Source organism: Macaca fascicularis, chromosome 1 (assembly GCF_037993035.2).
Source record: "Macaca fascicularis isolate 582-1 chromosome 1, T2T-MFA8v1.1".
Classification (NCBI taxonomy): domain Eukaryota; kingdom Metazoa; phylum Chordata; class Mammalia; order Primates; family Cercopithecidae; genus Macaca; species Macaca fascicularis.
In genome coordinates, this window is record NC_088375.1 from 11,360,341 (window position 1) to 11,384,892 (window position 24,552).

At 38.7% G+C, this 24,552-nt stretch overlaps 1 protein-coding gene across 9 annotated transcripts in view; it reads right to left on the reverse strand.

Annotated features, from left to right (window-relative positions):
• Positions 1–24,552, reverse strand: part of RYR2 (ryanodine receptor 2) — a 787,495-nt gene that overhangs the window by 35,206 nt on the left and 727,737 nt on the right. For all 9 annotated transcript variants that reach the window (XM_065543167.2, XM_065543147.2, XM_074038447.1 and 6 more), the window contains 11 exons: positions 23,789–23,917; positions 18,669–18,773; positions 15,457–15,538; positions 12,089–13,386; positions 11,026–11,093; positions 8,751–8,898; positions 5,556–5,642; positions 4,750–4,968; positions 3,149–3,279; positions 1,803–1,845; positions 494–627 (listed from right to left, as the gene is read on the reverse strand). In XM_065543167.2, coding sequence (XP_065399239.1) covers positions 494–627; positions 1,803–1,845; positions 3,149–3,279; positions 4,750–4,968; positions 5,556–5,642; positions 8,751–8,898; positions 11,026–11,093; positions 12,089–13,386; positions 15,457–15,538; positions 18,669–18,773; positions 23,789–23,917 — 2,444 coding nt within the window. The remainder of the gene's footprint in view (positions 1–493; positions 628–1,802; positions 1,846–3,148; positions 3,280–4,749; positions 4,969–5,555; positions 5,643–8,750; positions 8,899–11,025; positions 11,094–12,088; positions 13,387–15,456; positions 15,539–18,668; positions 18,774–23,788; positions 23,918–24,552) is intronic.

A 24,552-nucleotide genomic window follows, 5' to 3' on the forward strand; every position in this document is an offset into this window, starting at 1 on the left:
ACTAAGCCTTTGCTATTCAAAAAAATATGATAATTATAATAAAGTAATATGAGTTCCTCTGAACATTGTAAATAAAAGGGCTACATAATTTTCTTATGTTTTGGAAAAGGGAACTAATATTTTTTCAAACAGGAATTACCAGAAATGAGCCATATATTGAGTTTTTGTGTGTGTTTTACTATGTATAAGTAAATTATAGGATTTAAGGATCATTTAAAGACAGAGAAGGCAAATTAAGTCAAAAACATGAATAGTCTTTCTTTTCTCTTGTAAATATTAAAAGGTACCTCCAAAATTAACAGAAAAAAATCCAATGATTCCAGAGTTCCAAATACCAAGAAGTGTAAAAGTAGACTTTATATACATTCTGTTTTCCTCATCTATCTATTCTTCTGACATTAAAGGAAAGGAAATCAATGCACAAGTTTAGAAATGTATTAATGTTTTCCCTTTTCAATCTAAGTCTGTAGGATAGAGCCGAAGTAACACTTACACAGCTGATAAGGAGCTGTCTTTCTTTGGCTTCTTCTTTTCTCTGGCATCACTGAAGTCCAGAGCTGCCTTGTCCATGCCAAGTAATTCACTAATTCTGTCTCGGCCGTAGAACTCTCCGTACTTATCCATTACCTTGGGGTATGAGAAAAAGCATTTTATTGGCTTCAACCATTAAATAAAATCTATATGTGTGTATAAAACATCTAATCATTTTTATACTTACTGTGTATTAGCCCTAACAATCACCTAAAATCTAGTTTATGGCTCATCTTCTGTGATCACATGCTTAAGGTCTAAACAAATTCACTGTGTTTTACATAATACCTATCTGAGGAATAAGATTTCTCTTTCATTCAAGAGAGGGAGACATACCAAGGAAGAAGATGAGCTGAAATAAAAGCATAAGAAATGGAGGGAAATGGAACGAGAGTGACCTTTACTAAATTAATACTTTGTGTCAGAAATTATGTTTCATTCCATGGGACTGTCACAATATGTAGGTTTCATGTGATTGATATTCTGCAGATAAAGAAACTGTACTTTAGAAAACTTCGTGTAATGTGCCTAAGGTTGCTAAACTCAGCAAGAGATGGGGTCCAGAAAGCAACCAGGCCATGCCTGACTCCCCAGCCAATGATCCTCTGCATAGACCTCTGCATGCTAACAGGGGGCACATCACAGGGTGGCATTCTTCCATGCTCTCGATTTCAACCCTTCAACTCTCTGACCACAAGGCCCATCTTTCCACCCCACTCCCCTGAGTATCCTGACCCCAGCAATTCCTCAGTAACACCAGGACCTGCAACCTTGTCACCATCCTCAGCCTGCCACCACGCCCGGCCATTATGTGCTATTCTGGAAATTCGTATTTGGCCGGACGTGGTGGCTCACGCCTGTAATCCCAGCACTTTGGTAGATCAAGGCGGGTGGATCACCTGAGGTCAGGAGTCGGAGCCTGGCCAACATGGCGAAACCCCATCTCGACTAAAAATACAAAAATTAGCCAGGCGTGGTGGCGGGCGCCTGTAATCCCAGCCACTCGGGAGACTGAGGCAGGAGAATCACTTGAACCCGGGAGGCGGAGGTTACACGGTTGCAGTGAGCCAAGGTCGCGCCACTGCACTCCAGCCTGGGCAACAGACCGAGACTCCACTTCAAAAAAAAAAAAAAAAAAAAAAAAAAAAAAAAAAAAGACATTAATAGGCAGATAAATTATACCTCGATATCTTATTCTACAGCTGAATCACATCAAATTAAAATCCAAACTGTGCTTTAAGAAAAATAGAGAGGATTCCAAGTAGTATTACCTTTCTTTTAACAAATTTGTCCCAGTAGTTGTTGGGAAATGACCTAAAATATAGAAAAGCATAGAAGTAAATAGTATTATTTTTAATGACAAATAATAACATATCATTTGGGATATATGGCATACTTAAAATAATATGTAAACATATATCCTGCCATCCATGTAAACTTACAATGAATTTGGTTAACATCACATAATTTCCTGCATCATAGGTATTTGAATATTATTTTAAATATTAACATGTAAATATATACAAAAGCATATGAGCTGATACTTTAATGGAGAAGAATACGAGAATATTTATTAGGTAGTATTGCTATTTATTTGTTTTTATCATATCAATACATAGACCTGTTTATCAATTGCCTTTAAAAATTAAAGTATCTAGAAACCTGTCATTGTTATTCCTATGAAGAAAAATAATCTCCTTCCTACCAGTTATCCTCAAAGAAACTTTGAGCTTAGCACCAAAGCACAACTCTAGCACCTTAACTAATACATAAAGAGTTTACCTAAAGGGAATGACTTGTTTAGACTTAGTATTAATGGTAGAATTGCTAAACAAAGCATTTAGCATTTAGAATAAACATGTATCATGTATAAATAAATCATCTCCATTTGACAACTCAGAACCCATTAGCAAATAACTTTTAATAAGCAAAACTAATCACAATTTTAAAAAGATTTCACTCTTGAATAGTAAATATAAACTATTACAACTATTGCAGTACTAATTCTTTTTACAGTGAAAAATTATACTTTTGTGATGGATTTATATTCAGAACAGCAGCTGGTAGTTTGGATCTTGATCTCACAGGGCTAAATGATTATTGGATCGGAAAAGCTTTTGTTTTTCTGTCTTATATTTTACACCATGTCCTAACATTTAGTTAGTTTCATGCTAGGCCACTTGATGGTACTGAAAGTTGATAACTCAGATATATTCAAGGTGTAAAATTCAATATGTTTTCCTTTAATGCTACAACTTTTTCCTTAATGAATAATTTTTGCTTCCTCTGCTTTTGGATGAGATAACCTGCCTGCAGGTCATGCACTTTCTGTGACACACATCCCTGAATGCTGAGTAAAGGATGTGAAGTTCCATCAGTGCTGTGGAAATGAACTCTAAGCCATTTTTGATTAAGGAATTCAGAACTCAGAGGGCAAAAATTGAGGACATCCATTAAGGAGGCTGACGGCGCTGAGTCTTTAGATTTTTCTTGACTGAATATATAACTATTATTCACCTCTGCTAAACTTTTGGCAAATCTGCAGGAATTCCAACCAAGTATTTTCATGTCTGGAAATTTGTGAGTGCAGAAATGTCTCATATAATTCTTTACTCACTGTGTGTTGATTACGAGTCTATCCCACTGGCCTTTAATATCATCTTCTGAAGGCTGTTCTGTAATATAAAGCCCATCAAATTCCAATTTCCGTGCTACTTCCTTTTCTCGCTTAAAAATAACCAATGGGACCTACACAGGAAAAATAAATATGTTAAAATTAGTTTAGATTTACTGGCATCTCTTGTGGTCACTATCTTTACAAAACAGCTTTTGGAAAGAAATATTTCCTGTGTACTTCCAGGAAGGTAAAAATGGAATGAAAATGAATCGGCTAATTCAAGCAGGAAGAAGCATCTAGACGGTTTTGGAAAAACAGAAGATAGAATAGATATTACATATATGCATATTTTTAAACACATAGGGGCTTATAGATAATTACACTAATGAAATCATTTTTAAACTTCAAAGACGAAAAGATGATTATGCAAAATCATTTTCTTTTTACATATATCTCTCAACATGAATGAATGAAATAAAATTTAGCCATCGCAGCAGTGTTCCCAAATGCATGCTACTAAAGTGCAGTTTCATTTGAGAAACCTCTTCAATAATTTCACGCTCAGGATCACCACATACTAATTTGAGATACATTTTAATTTCAACATCAGCAAAAATCTTTGTCAGTTTGTCAAAATATCTCTGGAACATAATGATCTTTTTATATGGACAGACTTTACACAAGGCACAGACAGCAGACAGACACAGATATTCTGGAAACAGCCAAGAATATGCACTCCCATAAAACAGAATAAACGGGAGGAAAGGAGTTCCTGAAGAACACTTTACATTCTAGTCTTTTGCTGAGCCCTGGTTTTTTCAAATGTCTTCTGCAAGATTTACAACCAGAGGCAGAGGGTGGTGAAAGTGAAATAAAGGCATCACAGTGAAAAAGCGCCTTGCTAGGAAAAGATAAAGAGGTTTGCACAGGTAATGGGCAGCCTTGAGCACTCAGAGAGATTATCTTGGGTTCTATTCACCAAATTATATTGTTCCCTTGGCAGGCCTCTAGGGATAAAGCTGCATTATTTTCTGGGTGAAGTGTGACAAATCATGAGGCATTTCTGCCAAGAATAGCAATAGATACTTCCCTAATAACAAAGCAATAAAATGACTCCTAGGATCGATACAATGTATTTCTGTAAGTCTTAATATACTGGAGTATCACTGCATTACCAGGAGACATAGTGGGTGGGTGAGCTCTTACTTCTGTAGGGCCGTTATAGGCGAAATTCTCTATGTGAATAATTATCAGTACATGAAAGAAAGCTACTTTAAGACAGCTGATGGCCATAGCCCCTTCCCAGGGCAGACTAGTCAATGTAGACATAAAATGGCCAGGCTCCAATGCCTCAGGCCAGGACAGCCCTGAAGGGGCATCCCAGCTTTGGAGACTGCACCTGCTATGTCTACAGTAGCCCAGCTTTCCCCTCTGTCCCATCCTGCTTCCTCCATTTGCCCCAAGCACGTTGATTCATGGAGCATTCCGTCAGAAACTTTGTACACAACATTTCCAGTTCAGCATCTGCTTCTCCAGAGGTCCAGACTGCAACACACACACACACACGCACACAGAGGTACCTTGGTGCCTTACTATCTTACTTTCAAGCAGTAGTATCCAATGATGCAGAAGAAGGAAATGACCGTGTGGAGAATAGCTAAGATACGCAATGTGGGCTCCATGTAGCCACTGCTCTCCTCCAGTACATAGTGAACTGCGATGATTCTATGGGAGCTGCTGTCCAGGCTGGTCACTTTGGCATTTTCACTTGAACTTCTAGTGGGGAGCTCCTTTCCTTCAACCACAGAAGAAGTGGAGACCTGATTCAAAGCATTTAAAGTAGTGTCAATTTGCTGCATCTAGGATATCATTGCAAGCAAAAGACAAAAGAAATATAGCCTTTTTAGCAAACAGTTGAATGTGAAGTTACTGCATAATGAAAGGACTAATAGCAAAGGCTAAAAACGATAGCTTTTCAAAAACCAAAGGCAAGTAGTGAACATACTTTTAAAATTCATTCTTATTCAACCAAAAGTTCTGAGGATTCCAGTGCATGCAAGAAAAAAATTAGATGGCTAAGCTCTCTTCTTAATTATAAAAGAATGTAATACAATACAGGTATGCCACACCCAGACATAATCACAAGTAAGATATTCAGCTAAATTAGGCTGGGAATACTGTGGGTAAGCCCTCTGCTAAATCAAATGCCCTTCGGTTGAGGCATTTCTTACTTCTCAGGAACAAATCTTGCCTTCCTAGATAACAGAGATATCAGTGCCTAGGCATCAGTATTTCATAATAGGTTTAGACATGTTCACTAGCAGTAGTAGATATGTTCATCGTGAAATCTTTACATTCATTTCTATTCGTAGTTTTATACTCGTTATTAAAACAAAGATGTACGTACCTTATAAAAGAGCAAGATGAAATTGATAGCAAATGCAACAAATAAGGCTAACATTCTCATGTTGTAAAAGTTGCGAGCAAAATAGTTCTGAGGGTGAAAAACATTATGAGAAGGTCACTGAATCAAGAGACTTGAAATCTGCAATTTAAATAAAGCATTCATTCATTTACCCCAAACAACTGATTGCAAGCCTACTGTTTCAAGCACCATTCTTGGTGCTGCAGACCTAACAGTGAGGGAGAACATTTCTGCCACCATGGAGGAGATAAAGAATAAAAAAGCATATCCACAAATGAAAAACATAATTTCAGAGAACGTTAAATACTAAGAAGAAAACTACATCAGGTTAGGAGCTTAGGGAATAGGGGTGCTATTTTAGATGGTGCTGGTCTGGGAAGATTTATCTCAGGAGGTAAGCTTTGAACAGAGAGGCCTGAATACAGGAGGGGAGCAGGTTATGCAAACATTTGGTGAAAGAGTGTGTCAAAGACAGGAGCAACAAGGGCAGAGGCCCTGAATTAGGAGTGATGTCGGTGTGTTTGAGAAATAGAAGGAAACACAGTGAGAAGAAGGGAGACTGGTGTGTGGGGGTGGCAGGGGGATATGATCAAACAGGGGAGCAGGGGGCAGGGTTTTGTAGGCTTCTGATAAAAGGTTGTCTTGTCTTTGACAGTGTGGTGGTTCAGTTTACACTCTCTGAGGCCTCACTGCCTGGATATGAAGACTGCCTGCCTCCATTTCCTAGTGTGGGATATGGACTAATGACTTAATCTTTTATGTAGCATCACTCTGCTCATCTGTATGCGAAGTGGGATAACAATAGACCTTAACTCTCAAGTGCACTTTGCGGATGAAATGTTAATATAGGGAACGTTTGTTATTAATGTTATTATATCATTATAATAAATGTAATATTCTAGTATAATTATTGTTTTAGTCTAGGTGGGATGGGAAGCTATTAGAGGATTTGAGGGGGGCTTGGTGCAGTTGGATCATGATTTGGAAGGACCACTCCAGCTACTATGTGGAAAACTGATAGTAGTAGAACAAGAGTGAAAGCAAGAGGACCAGTCAGAAAGTAAGTTATACCAGACGTCAGGCAGAGGTGAGGTTCATGATGGTGGGCTGGACTTAATGGTACCTGTGGAGATGGCAAGAACTGGGCAGACTCGATGTATTTGGAACAACTGAGAAGAATTATCGTTGGGTTGTATTTAAGGTGAGAAAGAGGCTTCAAAGATGATAACCTCTGAATTTGGCAGCCTGAGCAACTAAGTGAACAGCTGGTACAATTTATTGGGCTGGGAAAAAATAAAGCCTCGAGAAGTGGGTTTAAAGTAATAGGTTATGGTGGACATTAAGTATTTGTTTTAATATTAAGTGGGAGATGTCAATATAATATAAGTGGATATGTCAGGGGATTTACCATAATAAAGCTACATCCAAATGTAACACCTCAGAATGGTATCCCCCTCTGTGTACACACCCCATCTCTGTTCGTATCATTTCCCCATACAGGACCCCATCTTTACTGCCAGAGATTACTGGAACAAGGCTGTCCACCACACCCAGACTGGGCCAGTTTCACTGGTTCTCCTTGGAAGGTGGATCTGGGTCACAGAGGCTGAGTTAGCTAGCCTGAGCTCTCACTTAGGGGAAAAGGGGCCTTTGGTAGACGGATGTGGCCATGATTGGTCACGTGCATGCAAATCGGTGAGCCGAGAAAGATAGCAAAGAGATGCAGGAAAGGGGAGGAGCTGTGCAGAGACAACAGAACATGTGAACCCTGGCACAGTGAGAGCTGGAAGCAAAATCTCAACTACTTGGTTTACACAACTGTAGTTAAACACATTCTTCAGGAACCCACTGGGGTAGTGCGGAGCCCGTTCAACCTTTAAACCATTTGTAATAGAACTATACCTGCAGCCATGGAAGCCACTATGGCATACCAAATTAATAATTATTCAGAGTTACCTAGGAAACATTTATGTTCCATGTATTCTGTATTACGTAATATAGGGAAAAATACAAGATGGTTTAGGAAAATGTAGTTACAACTAAATTAATTTGCCTAAAATATATAATACATAAACATATTTAAAGATAAGCATTTAGAATATATAATTACTGAGGACAGTCCACTTTCCTTATAAGAGAAATTCTACAGTCCATTGAGTTTCTGGGTTGTCAATTTTTGATTTCTCAAGGGCTATAAAATACTAAATATGATTCTGCTGTTCAAATGGCTTTATTATGAGGGTTGTTGTTCTTAATTTCTAGGCCTAACATCACTGGTCAGTACCTCTTGTAGGTGGATTCTACATGCTTATCTCCTATCCTTTTCCTCCTTTATGAAAATCATAAAAATGTATAAAAATTATACATATATACACATAATTATAAAAATTATACATATATCGATACATATGTATAATTTTTACAAAGGAGGAAAAGGATAGGAGATAAGCATGTAGGAAAAGGATAGAAGATACCCATGTATGTGTATATATATATGACATTACACACGCATGCTTATAAAAGGCCTTTCAAATAATATTTTTAAGAATTTCAAGATCAATATGAATAGACAGAGCTATACCTTTTTTCGTTGTTTTCCAAATATGAATGTGTGCTTTACTAATTAGGGGAACACCTCTGCAAAATGTACAGGACACTACATAAATAACTGTAATCCCTCTTTCTAAAGAATACTTTTGAATAGACTTTCTTATTATCAATGGAAAGTGGCTCAATTAGCTAATATTTTTATACCTGGATTTTTAAGTAAAAGGGTGATGTTATAGAAATACTGACTAATCGAGTTCTGGAACATTAATTTGAATTACTTGTGCCCTAGAAGGCACATCTTGCTTTAAAATCTGTTGCAGGTCCTCAGAATATTTTTATTCTAGCGTCTTTGTGGGCAGACACTGGGAGTACACTGGCAGGAACCAAATGAAAGGGTTTCAGGGAGTGTGAACATGAGTAGAGGTCATGGGTTTGACAGTAGGGAGTGGTGGGCCAGATACATTCACTATAAAAGATAAACACACTACAATGGGCAAATCAAACATGTGCTGGGCTAACCTGGTTCCCTAATTGTCACTCAGGGAGAGGTCAGCAAATATTTACTGAGCCTAAATTATTATGGTATTGTACTATATCAGTAACAATATTCATTCTAAAACATCTTACTAGAAGTTTCTGTTGGTATGCTATGATTTTCTTCCAGAACGCTGACTCGGGCACTTCCGGTTCTCCGTATCTGTGTGTGTGAAGCTGCCTCAACTTTTGTTTGCCCTTGTCTTCCTTGGCTTTCTCTTCTTTTTCTCCATCTTCTCCCCTGTGAAAACAGATGAACAAAATATAAGCTCCATAGAAACTAAAGAACTAAACGGGTGTTGTGGAAAATTACCCAAGTGAACAAATATTTTAGACCACTGTATCACTTCTGAAAACTAATTTCTTTTCTGGTGAACAATAATATTCTGAATTTTAGAATCAGGGGTAAGAGTTCCTGTTGATCACAGATTCTATGAAGCTGAAATATAGAGGACATTTTATAGGCTTGACTTTATACATAGCAGATTCCTTCCAATTCTGCAATAAAACATTAAAAAAAATGAAGACTGACTTTGCTGTGACTGTCCAACATATCCTATTTGTAAATTATAATTTCAAATTTTTTTTTTTGAGAAGGAGTCTTGCTCTGTCACCCTGGCTGGAATGCAGGGGCACCATCTCAGCTCACTGCAACCTCTACCTCCTGGGTTCAAGTCATTCTCCTGCCTCAGCCTTCCAAGTAGCTGGGATTATAGGGATGTGCCACCATGCCCGGCTAACTTTTTTATATTTTTAGTAGAAGACTGGGTTTCACCATGTTCGCCAGGCTGGTCACCATGAACTCCTGATCTCACGATCCATCCGCCTCGGCCTCCCGAAGTGCTGGGATTACAGGTGTGAGCCACCGCACCCAGCCTGGATTACACGCGTGAGCCACCGCACCCAGCCTGGATTACAGGCGTGAGCCACCGCACCCAGCCTGGATTACAGGCGTGAGCCACTGCAACCAGCCTGTAATTTGAATGCACAATTTTTAACATTTGCCATTAAGATTTAAAATCAGAGGCCTACACACTTAATTGTTCACATGTATAAAGTGTATCATTATACTCACACTTTGACATATATTAATTGTAATTAATTTCATTAAATAAAATATATTAAGTGAATTATAGTAATGTTATATTAATTCCAGACAATAATGGAATTAGAAGAATTGACATTTGATATCCTTTGGGTACAAAATATCAGTCCTTCATTAAATTAAAGTGAAGTCATATGTATTAATACATAAACCAGAAATATTAATATATAAGCTATACTTAACTCATATGAGGTGGATATTAAAGAATTGCCATTGAAATGCCTGTCTTGCTGTTATTTGTTATATGTCTACTTTTTATGTGACCATTTTTACAATAGACCCAATAGTGTAAGGTCTATGACAATGCATAGTGCTGACTACAAAGAACATACGATGAAAACAGACCAAAGAAAATGACAGAACAGAGGAGAAAATTTCAACGCTATGGGAGAATAGTGGCACTACAGGCAACTAAAAGCTTCCTTTCTTCCCCCAACTTTCAAATGTGCGTATAAAATTCTATAAACGTGGAGAAAGATGCAGGCTTCGATTATTCACAGAAACCTGGTGTTATGAGGGAGTTATGCATTTCCATCGCCTCACATCCAGCTCTTTTTTTATTGCTGCATTGATACCAGGAGTGTTGGTGAAAATGAAGGTTCCCAGGCCCCACACCAGACCTGCTGAGGCAGGATCTATGCCCTGGGGCCCAGGAATGTTTGTTTTAACCAACTCTCCTGGGGATTTTTATGCATGTGGCCCTGGGTCTATAGTTTGAGGCCCAAGAATGTTAGTTTTTTTTTTTTTTTTTTTTTTTTTTTTAAATACTTTATGTTGGAATGTTAGTTTTAACCAACTCTCCTGGTGAGTTTTATGCATGTGGCCCTGGGTCTATGGTTTAAGGAGCATCACTCCGCAGGATTCTATGAAGGTGCATTTGGAATGTTTGTTTCCTCCTTCCTTGAAAAGGACAGAAATACATGAGTGATTTTTAAAGACAGAATTGTGGCCCTGAGTGCTCTTACAAACAGCATTCCATGGAATCACTGGAGTCTTTCCTGCTGACAGGGAATCACACAAACGGAGGTCCACATGGAATGAAAGGAAAAGACTAGAATGGCAGCCCTGGGGGCGTCTACAGTGATCACTGCCTGTGGCCTGAGGTCCTCGCCATCAAAGCCTCTCCACGGAGATGGCAGAATTAGTTCTGTGGCTCCTTGGCAATATGAGATTCTCCCTTGCGGCTCCCAAAGACAGAGTACAAGAAAAAGAGATGTAATGACAAACTGAAATGAAGGAAAAGTATATGCAAACTATACATACTCGGCTTTTTCAGGTTCAGATTTGGTTTCTTCTTTTTCTTCCTTTTCTTCTTCTTTTGCCTTCTGTTCCTTGAATGAGTCAATGGGGGAAAAAAAAACCAGGATTACCCATCACCTTTGAATGAATTTAGGGAGCCATGTAACCATGTGTCAAACCATAACCTATAGAAGACACCCTCTTGCTTCCACCACGATAAAAGTGCCACGTGTTTGTCATTTTACGGGGCCAAACATCTCCCACTTCTTCTGCACACTGACCTACTGCACCAGCAGTAGGGACAAACTTTCTGGGACTCCTTTTTACTCTCTTTTCTCATTTCTGAAATACCCTTCTTTATCTTAGGCACCTATTAAAATCTTACTCATCCTTTGAGGCCAATTTAAATCCTACCTCTTCATTCCTATCTAACTACTTTAAACCATACTGGCATTGCCATTCTCTCAAGATAAGCAACCCCTACTGCCCTGCCTATACTATTTAACAGTTAATCATTTTCTAGTTTCTTCATGTGTGTTAGTTTTATCTCTGGAATAAACTTTTTAAGGTAATTTGAAGGCAGTGACCCCATCTTACCTTTGAATTCCCTACATACCCAGTGGTGTCAGACACTTGGTAAATATGCCATATTTATGGATGGAATGATGGCTCTATGGACTGACTAATGACTACAAAGAACATACAATGAAAACAGGCCAAAGAGAATCACAGAACAGAGGAGAAAATGTCAATGCTCTGTGAGGATAATGCCACTACAGGCATCGAAAAGTTTTCTTTCTTTTCCCAATTTTTCAAATGTGCATATAAAAGTATATAAAAGTGGAGAAAGATGTAGGCTCCAGTTAGGGTGGGTACTGAAGCTTACACCTTAATAATTTAAGATAATGTAATAATTCATAAGGACTCAACACTAACTTTGTCTACCAAAAAGCATTTCTCTTTGGAAATTCATGTCACGCAGGTAACACCGTTCTGGCAGTAGCATGGAACCTGGTCTAATGATCATCTATTATACCCCCCTGAAGTCCAGAGAGAATGCTGCTGCTGTGACTTAGAGATAAATTACCTGAAATTTTTCTTGCACCTCAGGCATGGGGACTGGGTTGCTCATGAGGTCACTGAGCCCAGCATTTGGATTATGAGGGATTAGTTTGTACTGTCCTCCTTCTCTCTTCAGATCCAGGCCGAAGATGTCCGAAAGAAGGTCACTCTCTTCTGTCAGCTCCTTTAAGTCGGTCAGATCCTCAGAGGGCAGGGCGGCTTCCAGGGTTTTCCTCTCTCCCTCCTCCCCATCTCCTCTAACCTCATCCTGAGTGGGGTCTGGCATGTTGGCTAAGAGTTCTGCAACTTTGATCTTTTTAGCACCTTCGACGAGGCTTCCCCCAAGCAGCAGGCTGCAAATGATACGGAAAAAGCCTCTGAAAACGCTGGCCACGAAGTGCAAAAGGGTCATAAAAATACTCCAGTAGGATGAAAAGAAGGCCGTGACCATGTCCTTCACGGTCATCTTTTTGACTTTTTTCATCTGCTTCTTCAGGCTCTTCAGACTGAGCATTCGCATAAGAGTCAAGATATTGTACCTGAGCGCAAACAGGGCCGACTTGACCGTCAGAATGGAGAAGAAAGCCATTCTCGGCCCCTGCTCTTCCGGCCTCTCCTTCTCACTTTCTTCCTTATTCGCTGACCTCTCGTTCAAATCCGACTCTGAGATCTGAGCCGCCAGCTGCATTTCAAAGATGGTGTCCTCGCAGAAGTTCACAAAGAGTTCCATCTTCTCTTTTTCTCCTCCTTCATTGACCACATCAAATATGAACTGTCGTTTGGATTCCTTGACCTGGGGCTTCTCCCACTGGGTTCGGCTAGACTCACTGATTTCAAAATAGACTCTCTCGATGCGTTTGGCGCTTCCCATGATTTCGATGCGGCCCAGAAAGGGCTGGAAATAATTCAGGACACTCTCTGCTAATTCTAGGAAAGTCTGAAGTCGGGTATCGTTGGGCATGTGCTCAGAGAGGTTTGTCAGAAGGACGGCGACATTGAAGCCGATGTCCTTTGCAGGTTCGTGGAAGCGTTTGACGAACTCCTCATAGTCAAGGGTTTCATTCTCATCCGTCTCCGCACAAGACAAAAGAAATTCCGTTTCTGACTGCGTGTAGTGCTTATGACTCTCCATCGCTTTGTGGAAGTCCCTCTTGGAAATGACTCCCTTGCCATCGGGGTCATATTCTTTAAAAGTATCAGACGACGTCAAATCTTTCAGTTTTAAGAACATGTCAAAAAATTTGAGAATCATCTCCACATTGTTGGAAGATTCCACAAGCATATCCACCATCTGTTTGCCAATCGTTCCGTTAACAACATTACCTGGTGGTAAAGCAATTGCATTTGTTTACAAGAAACTGTAACAAAATCAATGATTATAGAGAAGATAACAATATAGATCTTTAATAACATCTGAATCAAGGATATGTCCTGGTTTATCGCTCACTCTATAAAAAGATAATTATTTATAAACTATAGTTTGAAAAGTGATTACACAAACATGCATAACGCTATTTACAAAGTAATTAGACTGACACACATAAAATGTTTCAACAAAAGTTGACACTTTTCCCCTTAAATTAATCAAAGAAGCAACATGTTTTAGATAAAGAAAATGAGCCAAAGAGCCAGAAACTAAAATCAAGTTTCATATTAATAATAAAAATAAACATTTGCTCAGTCCTTTAGAGTTGAAAAGTCACTATCATAGACAATATCTGATTTAACGTTTTTACGTAAGGCAGGTACTTTTTGTTAACCCTAATCTTACCGATGAGGAAACTGAAGTTCAACAAGACTAAATTAAAATGGGCCCATTGTGACTTAATTATTAAAGGTTAGTGCCAGGTCTTCAGACCAGATGCGGAGAGCAAACTACGCTTTTTCTGATTCATAATGGAAAGCACCTTTCTACATTTCTTCATGATTTGTGTTGTATAGTTAGTTAGAAAATGGCAGATTCCTGAACTACAGGATTACAGAGTGCTTTTATTCATTGAACAGAATGTGCGATATAACACAAAGACAGGCAGGAGAAGAAAGGTGGCTGGTCAGAGGTCCACAGAGTCAATCTGGGAAGCAGTAAGCACCGTGGTGGTAAGAGTGTGCGATCTGGAGCTCCATCGTTGGGTTTGAATCCAGGTTTGATGTGCTCGGCAATGTGGGCAGATTTCTTAGCCTCTGTGTACCTCAGTTTCCTCATTTGCAAACTTGAGATAATAATACCATCAAACTCATAAACTTGTCACTAGGATTACATAAGTACTTAATCCAGTACCTGGCACATTATGAAGTTGGTTTTAAGTCATTGCTGTGGTTGCTGCTGCTGCGGTTATTATTGCTGCTGTTAGTATTTAACCCAAAATTTGAATCGGGGCCATGCATGGAAAAATGGATCCTGTGCTTAAAGGGTATAAAGTGGCTACTGTTCCTGCCAACTAAGGGCTTTAAGCAAATGCTGCCACTTCAAAGTCCTACCACGAGGCATGACAACTGCCTCCGTTAACTAAAGTGGAGTTATGCCATGTGTGGCAGACTCGGAGAGAAAATAGGAAGAAGTTAAGAAAAAGTGATAGGCACCGTAATACTGAACATTTTTCAGTTGTTTTGGTTGTATTTATAGGATTCCACTGAATTCTCACATCAATCTATCATTTCTATTTTTCAGAAGAGGAAGCTGAAAAAAGGGAGATGCAGCTGGTCCAAGGGTCATACCGCCCAGAGGTAAGGAAGTCAGGATTTAAACTCTGGCGGTGGATTTGGAGCCCAAGCTCTTAACCACTACATTTCCTGCCTGCTACAGAAAAAAAAAAAAAAAAAGAGAAAATTAAAACAGGCTGTGGTGGGGAGAACAAGACTACGACTGCCAGCATCCTTGGGGGACAGAGGTTTTCCCCGCAGTGCCACGGCTTTAAGAACCCAAAGGAGTGACTCTGTGGTCTTTTCAAAGCAGCAGCTTACCCAGTTGGACATTATCCCAATGTCCAAAATCCCCACTGATTATGCAAGCAGCTTACACTGCTGGAGGTTATCCAATGTGGATTTCAGATGTCCAAAACCCCCACCGTTTATGGACAAACACACTAACAAATAAAATATTCTTTAGAGACTGTCTGGAGAGCTTACTTTTTAGGATATCACTATGAAATGAAAAGTGGTGTTATAAAGTACCATTTTCATTCTGTAGATATGTAAACTGAGATATGCAGGATCTCCCTTTAAAAAAAAAACTATTATGAGAAAAAGAATAAATAGCCAGTAATAAATCCAAGACATCTACCATATCTTAGTGTTATTTTATTCTATGCTACACTCTGATTCCATAAGCAAGCCCATGCTGATGCTTTAAATAAAATAATAAAGGGAATTTAAAAGTATATAAATCAAAACTACCTTCTAGCATGGACAGCAACATGACCACCATATCCTTCTGCAGATCCATTAATTCTTTTAAAAGCTCAATCTGACTGGAATCCTGAAAATATTAACATTGCATTTGAGATAATACAAGAAAACTGTGCAGCAAGAACATCATAATTACTCTCACAGAAAGATACTGCTCTGGTAGTATCTTGTAAGCACGTGAAGCTTTATGGAACTAAAGGAGGGTCAAATATTAAAAATAGTTATACTTCACAATTAAAAAGTATTACTGATTTCAGCTAATGTTCTTTAAAGTATTTGTAGGCTAGGAACAGTGGCTCATGCCTGTAATCCCAGCACTTCGGGAGGCCGAGGTGCACCGATCACCTGAACTCAGGAGTTTGTGATCAACCTGGGCAACACGGCAAAACCCCGTCTCTACTAAAAATACAGAAAGTTAGCTAAGCATGGTAATGCACACTTGTAATCTCAGCTACTCAGGAGGCTGAGGCATGAGAATTGCTTGAGCCTGGGAGGCGGAGGTTGCAGTGAGCAGAGATCACGCCACTGCACTCCAGCCCAGGTGACAGAGCAAGACTGCATCTCAGAAAAAAGAAAGTATTTGTACGGACAATGAACATATCTAGCAATAATATGAAAGAACCATAACAGTGGTATATTCTCCAATGCCAAGCAAGACTCACGAGCTTCTGCACATTTGACATCCATCTATCTTTTATTTGAAAAGCCCGCATTTTTTTCTTTTAACTTTCTAACTTCTTCTAGGTACTACTATGTAAAAATCAACTTCACATAGAAAAATATAGGCATATAAGCACCATAGAAGATAAACTTATAAATTTATTTGTTAGATAAACAAATTAACCAAAAACCTACACAGGTATTATCTATTAGTACAACATTGTACTAATATTGTACAATGTATCTTATTTACCAATTTGATTAAGCTTTCCAATATTACTCTGGTTAAAATTTTGTTTTTGCTTTTGATTTTTTACCATAAAGAAACATTCTTTTTCAAAGACATATTGTGTCTAAACATCAGTATGCTTAGCTACAGTCCCTGGAAATACAGATCATACTTACATCTGCATAACTTTACATCTCATCTGTTTTTTAAACTATTCTTTAGAAAATTTGTACAAGGCATTTTATTCAGATTTTGGTACATATGAAGCTAAATTCCTACCGTGTTGGGAGGATGAGACATTTTCTTTCTAAATAGCTGTTACGGAAACTATAAACCATGAACAGGTGCTAGGTAGCACCAGATGTCAATACCCTGATGGAAAAATATCAGGATGAGAACTCTCTTGTGAGGGTCTACATTTGGTTCATGTCGGTCTCCTTTACTTACCAAAATATCCCTAGTGATTAAATGAAAGACTGGAATTTCTTTATTGGGCTCAAGTCACCAATAACTCCATATTGACATTCTCTCCTTCACCAAACTCTAGCCAGGTACCTCTGAGCCCTCTTCTCAACTTGGCCTCAACTTTGGTCTATAAAGACTTGAACAAACACTAATATAGTTTCTAACTGTTCCAGACTGCATCTCTAGGATGAGCCCAGCCCTCCACTAAAGTACCTGCCTGGGAAAACGCGAGGTTGATAAAAAAATCGACTGTTCTAGACAACATCTAAGGATAAGGACTCTGGAGAAGGACAGAATCCTAACTTTGACAATTGCCAGTTAGCAGATATAGCTGGTCTAATCACATTTACACCAATGAACCTGTTGTAACTTTTCACTCCCCTGACTCTACTGAGCCCCTGTTCGCCCCTTCTCTAATCTTCATTTTCCCATTAATATTCCCAGTCACCTCTGCACAAATCAAATCGGGTTCAGTTTATGCTGAACTCTTTTTCCTTGTTGCAATAGCACTACTGATTAAAATCCGTCCTTATTCATTTAACTAGTATCCAGCTTTGTTTATCTTTGACATTAAGATGGAGCCTTACCACTTTTACTAGCGTCCAGCCTTGTTGATCTTTGACAATACATCCTGCACACTGTCATATGCAGGCCTGAGGGGCGGGTTCTTCACTTTACTGCAGACACACAAGGCCTCAGGAAAGCGACCTGGCCCACATGGGCGGAACAAGTCACGACAGCTCAGGAATTAGAATGGCAGCATTCTGTCTTTTTTTTTTTTTTTTTTTTTTTTGAGACGGAGTCTTGCTCTGTCGCCGAGACTGGAGTGCAGTGGCCGGATCTCGGCTCACTGCAAGCTCCGCCTCCCGGGTTCACGCCATTCTCCTACCTCAGCCTCCCGAGTAGCTGGGACTACAGGCGCCTGCCACCACGCCCGGCTAGTTTTTTGTATTTTTTTTACTAGAGACGGGGTTTCACCGCGTTAGCCAGGATGGTCTCGATCTCCTGACCTCGTGATCCGCCCGTCTCGGCCTCCCAAAGTGCTGGGATTACAGGCTTGAGCCACCGCGCCCGGCCAAAAAAATTAAATTAGTAACAGCATTCTGTCTTTTAATCTGACATTCTTTCTTCTACCTGACCACCTGGCAAATGCCCACGCTCTGAAGGCCTCGGGTTATGCCGTCAAAATTCACTGCACTGAACAGACACATTCACAAGGACTCTTCTATTTGTGTATCTTTTTGTTTCAAATGAAACAAATCCAGCAGGGAGAAAACAAGCTGATATTTTTCAATAGGTTCTCTCAAGTTGACATTAAAACATGACGGAAAATCTGTTTATTCTTCATTTGCTTATCCGTATAATAGCTACTTTTTCTCTTTGTCACAAAATTAAATACACTGGTTATGGGTAAACATCACCCTACTGAGAACATCTGCTTGTTTAAGACCCTATAACAAAATTATCTCCCTTGTAACAGATTATAAAACCTATTTCAATTATCTGTAAGGGGAAGGAAAATTCCAGTGAGCCATGGCCAGGAAGATGAAGCTTGGGAAATGTACAATGTTTGGGGACTCAACTGTTTCATTTCTCCATTACATTTAATTTCCTAATATCCTTTGTCTCAAATTTGAAGAATGAATCCTATCTATTTTCAGGTTACATAACGTTTTTTATTTAAAAAAAGTTCATGTAGAACAAAAGAGACATGATAAAATGATCTTAAAAAGACAAGTGATAAAGTGATTTTAAAAAGATAATGTTCCAACATCAAAAAGCACATTTAATTTGCTGATGACTACAGTCTCCAGTTTGTCATTTAGGAGAGAGGAAGGTAGTTTACCTGCGACAGCTTCATCTGCATGTGGGCAAATACATGAAGAAAGCCGACCACAGCATCCCACAGCCTGCTGTGTGCCAAACTCTGTTGATTCCCAGTGCAAGGACCCTGGAGCGTAAACAAACAGCAATTATTCCTCATAATTTATTTGCCAAAACAAACTTCACAATAACGGGAAAAGTTGCCTTAGTGCTGACGTATCTCACTGCTAGCACGTTATCTAAAAAGATAGGAACTCGAAGCGAAAGAAAGAGATGCAGTGATGATAATAACCCTTAATAGATAAATACATTCCTCTTTAAAATGTTTAATGATTCCAAAAAAATTTCTCAAGGATTTTTATATTTTGTGAATCTTTTTTTTTTTTTTTTTTGTCTGGCTTTGATCTCTTCTATTTAGAGGAAAAAAATAAGGTCTGGGTGCTTTGGCTCTTCAGTCCAATCAATCAGTAGTCACCATTTTGTATTGAGAAGAATCTGAGAATATGCTTTAGATGAGAGCTGATTACCCTTTTACTCCTAAATAGTAACCTGGATAAAGCATTCACATAGAGAAAAAAATCCTCTTCAACATTTTCTAAATTGGACAACTGTTTTACAAATGGTGCAACCATTGAAGTGTTTTAAAAGAGTAATACTTGTTTATTAATTTCATGAATCCAGAATCCAAGACAATTGGAAGTGGTTAAAATAACTAATTGAGAGCTCATTAGGCTGAGATGGCTCCAGTGTCTTGGGTTCCTCCCTAAGAAAACCAAATCCCAACTCAGTGTAAATTTAAGCTTAACCAATCAGAAACTGCCAACTAACTTCTAACTAGAGTTCACCAGTCAGAAACTGCCAACTAACCTCTAACTAGGAACTTTCCACTTTTACCAATCAAATCTCTTTGCTTGTCTTGCTTCCAGGAATGCCTTATAAAAGTGCCCCCACTCTTGGTGAAGGGCTGAACCATTAGTGTTCTGGTGTTGCTCAATTCATAAATAGTTGAATGCTCAGATAAAGTTCGTAAGATGTTATTGTGCCTAAGTTTATCTTTTAACAAGCCTAACTTTGTTCTCTTAGCTGACACGTCTGAAGTATCGATACTGGAGTGGATCTGCTGTAGCAGCCAGACTGTTTTCTTGGAGCCGATTTCTATTTCCACTTTCCAATGAAAAACTTCTGCCATCATTCAGTTTTGTAAACTCATCTGCATCAACCATGAAAATAAATAACAGGGATTTTACTTAGAAAGGAAAAAAGTACATACAATACTGTTCTTAACTTCAAATTCCTTCATTCCTTTAGGCAAATAACTCATAATAACTTTAAATTGCAGACCACATAAAAACATTTCGGATCTTATGCTAGAAACAAGTGATTGGAAGAGATGGCCATATCCAAGATGCTGCAATAGAACTTTTTCCTGTCTCAGTATCTCTTGAGGCCCTAGAGCTGAGATATTGACTATGTGTTCTCATATGATTATGAGAATGACATGTACCCACATATTACAAAAGCAGTAGACTATCTGCAAAAGGGGTGACTAAAAATAGATCTTTCCACTCTAAGGATATAAAGGGGTTGGAGTTGAAAAGGGGGAGACTTTGGAGGGAGTTCTCCATGTGCTGAGCCTCTCCATTTCATTACTTCTGCATCCCCTTACAGCAAGTGAGAGAAAAGGCTTCAGGACAGCCATCATGTGAGCTCAGTTTCTGTCTTCTGATGTTAGGAAGCATAAAGTCTGGTATTAGAAAGCATGACAGACAGCATGTGACAAAAAAGATGTGTGTTTCTTATATGGACTACTCAGGAAGGGGCCGTTCTGCCCCATCTGAAATCAGTCTGAAATGGTGACAGAATTCCAACGTGGATGGGAGCCACCAGATGCATGAGGTCTGACGGAATAACTTTAAACTGGATGGGAGAAGAGTCATTTCCAGGCACTGGAGGACTAAGAGGGCCAGGCTTGCACGTTAGATGAAAAAATACAACACATCACAGCAGAGGGCCAGCTCCATGGTGCACTCTGGGATTACGTGTGCCCAGTGGAGACCTTTCCTTCCTTATACCTCCTCTCTCCCACAGCTCCAACCCAGAGGAAGCCTGCGGTTAACCAGGAGGGGAAAGGGAAAGAGAGAGAAGAACCTTGAGGGGAGAGAGTAAAAAAAGCGCAGATTGGACTCCCTCCAGAATGAACAATATCCAGATGGGAGTTCTTGCCTACACCCTCACTCCACGATTTCCAGCTGAAAATGAGGCCCAAGAATGAGGGGAAGCTTTACTGAAATGAGACTATTTTTGTGACAAAGTGACTGACATGATTTTATTTATTTGAAAGTGGTCAGTGCACAAGATTCCTTCTAGTGGTAAAGAAACGGTCGACAGAGCAAGTCTGAAGTGACAGTGGTGAGAAGGAATCAGGTTATTTTAATCTGGAGGTCATTAAATCCAGCTCATTTAATGTACCAGATATAGTAGTTTTATAGTTTCCTTCGTCCCTGGTTGTAATTAGTCCAAAATGGCTATTACAGCTCTGGTTTGAAAGCAATAGATCTTTAGGGTTTTCCTGTGGTTGATGTTCAGTGTCAGTCTGGTATTCCAATGGCATATAAATGAGGGAGGATGAAAAGTGCAAGAGGCTATTAGGTGAACACTAGAAAGCCATTTTTAGGAATATAAACTTGTTTTTTCTTCAAGTCAGAAATAATTTTCTTCCTGTGATAGGTAAGGTTTAAATCAAAAGTTGAAGTATTACAAGGGGTTATGCTCTCGTGCAACCCCTCGGTGACCAAAAGTTGTCTGGCCAACCCTCACGTGACAGAGTCGCAAGCCCAGAACCAAAGTACCCATTTCTTCTTCTAAAACCTGAAACACACAGAACGTTCTTTCTAGGGCTTGCTCAACCTTAGGTCATCAGCTTCTGGGAGCTGTAAACTCCCTAGCCTGGTGCCTTGCATTCTTTTTCTCGTGATGTATGTGCCTGCAACACGGAAAACCTTTGCTAACTGCCAGAAGGACCTGTTCCAAGGACAGATCAAGCTTTCCCTCTTCTCAACAACTACCTCATGGTCTTACTCTAGGAACCTCGACAATACAACGTCCTCTTACTCAAACAATTCTTCCCCTTTTATTAAACTGGGATTACAATCTTACAGGTAATTCCATTTATTTCAATGGTGTTGGATCTCCCCCTTATATAACTTGCTGTAGTTAGAAGTTTGAATAATAAAGCAATATGCAATGCTGTAATCTAAAAGGCAGTCCAGAAGAAGCACGAGGCTAACGAGAAGCTTATCTTCATGGTGTCAATATTTATCAGCAGATATGCCACTAAGGCAAGCTTCTCTAAACCATATTTCACTAAATGTAATGTGGTTACTTGGATTGTATCCCAGAATTTTAAAAAACAAAGAACATGAATGGAAAAACTGGCAAAATCAAAAGAAAGCCGTAATTTAGTTAACAGGATGTGCCAATGTTAATTTCTTAGTTTTGACAAAAGTGCCATGAGTATATAAAATGTCAGCACTAGGGAAAGCTGGGTGAATCATATACAGAAACCCTCTGTACTATCTTTGCAACTTTTCTGAATACCTAAAATTATTCCAAAATACATATTTCACATATGATTGTTATTTTAAAATGTCATATAAAAAAGTAACAAGAGAAGTTACTTGTTACTTCTGTTTTTTTTTTTTTTTTTTGGTTCTTATTGAACCAAGCATGATAAGCCATGTGACTTTATCCAATATCCTTTGAACATTCACGTAGAAATCCGTGTTCTATGACAACACCTAATAAAGAGTTTTGCACATAGTAAGAGCTCAATGGATGCTTCTAGCTTTTGATAAATTCCGGAATCTCAACTATTTTAGGAACCAAGAAATGCCCACTCTTAGCTGAAATGGCGGTTATGTTTCATTTGGAGTATATTATAGAAATCATCCTGATTCCCATTTCTGCAAAATCCAGTGGCTTGCTAATGCCATCAGTCAATCCTGTTATTTATTCAGGACGTGACACATGAATGTTGTTGTACTGGTATCATTCTAGGCATGAATGAGAATACTAAAGCAATAATGAAAGCCAGGAGAGGTAAGGAAATGGGACTATGAGTAGACCAAAACTGACTGAAGCTTTCACTTTTATTTGATTTTAAAGGAAATGTTATTAGAATTATCAAGTGTGACTTTTCCATCTGGAAGTGCTGAAATAAGGTTCCTCTTCCCCAACAAGGCAAAAAATAATACAGAAAGTGCCATGCTTCCAAGGGACCGAATGCAGAGGAGAGTGAGCCTAGAGGACGTCTTCCTACCTCTACAGCACTTACTCTTGGTTGGCTGTACTTGGCCATGAGTCATTTATTTACTGAAACAGCTGTAACTGTTAGGCTCCTGGGATACAATTTATTTTTAACTTAACCTTTCTTCTCCCCACAAGCTTATGTTTAGTCTCACAAAGCCAATTATAAGTTTCTCCCTCCTGTTTTATCCTTAGCATGGGACACGTCAAACATAGTGAATGATTCAGGGTAATATGGGCCACTGAGACAAGACAGAAAGGAAAGATGACTGGTCATCAGCAAAGTTTTGCTGATTGAAGAAAAACCCAGAATTTTATCAAATCTTAAAAAAAATCGCAAGTTAAGGCTAGAAGCTTAGTTCAAGGAGAACATAAAACAAATCGATGTAAAACAGAAAAGAATATTCTATACGGTATTTGGAATTTTATCTATGATATACACATGCGATGTTTTCAAACACTCTTCTCTTTCTTAAGTTTCTATGAAACTTCTTCCCACTTTTAGTGGAATACTAGAAAGAGTGGCTTAATGTTGTGCCTGCTTTCCCTTCCTTCCTTAATATTTACTAAGTGCTTAATATATATACCAGGCCCTGGAGGTGCAATAGACCTAACATCACAGTCCATACCTCTAAGGAGTTAACCATATCTCAACCTGCCAAATGGTGAAGCAATTTCATTCCATATAAATGCACATCTCAACCTAATATTTTAATTGTAGCAATTTGCAAAGAAACTCGGAAAGGGGTCAATAACAGATATGGAAACTATTCTAGACATACTGTATTTTTCTATGGAATTCAGTGCTACAGATAGCAGCTATGTTTAAATGTTTACCTGAATATACTCTGTAAGAGTGTTAAAGACTTGTTTTGCCACTTGAATAGCTTTGGAGAAATTCCGTTGTCCTTGTTCATCAATAACATCTTTCCCAGAGTAATACCAGTAAAAGTCACTAATTGATTCCTGGGAAATAGAGATGATATTGTTTATTATTCAGTCACATTCTAAAGTTACCATTGACTAACCAGTCTGGGACTCTATGCTTGAGAAGTATTTTAAATAATATATATGGTAGCAAACAAAAACATCTGTGAATTAAATATCATTCTTCAATGATTTTCCTAAACATACAATATGGGAACCTCCTTCTTAGATATAACTAACAACTGAAGAGAAGACCAGAAGAAAACTTAGCTTTGAAAATTACTGTCTGGTAACCCTGAACTTCATAAACATAAGAATTCATTAAGACTGGAGCATATTTATCCATGAGCAAAGTTAGATGTTTACTACGTGAGCACAGAAAATAGATGAATCATGGAATAATCTTTTTTGGGGTACCGACATCTGACCTCCTTTTTCTCCAACAAAGCCAATAACATTTCATCAGTGAGAACTCGCTGATATCCATGGCTTTTGCACCTGTCCCTGAGAAAACTGGCTGGATTGCTTGTAAATACTAATCATTATAAACAATTATCTAAATAAGATCAATCTCTATAAACCAGATGTATTTAACAATAACGTACATTTTAAAGAAATGTTGGTTGGATAAGTAAATAATCCAGTTTAGTTCAGCCTGTGAACTACGTTTGGGT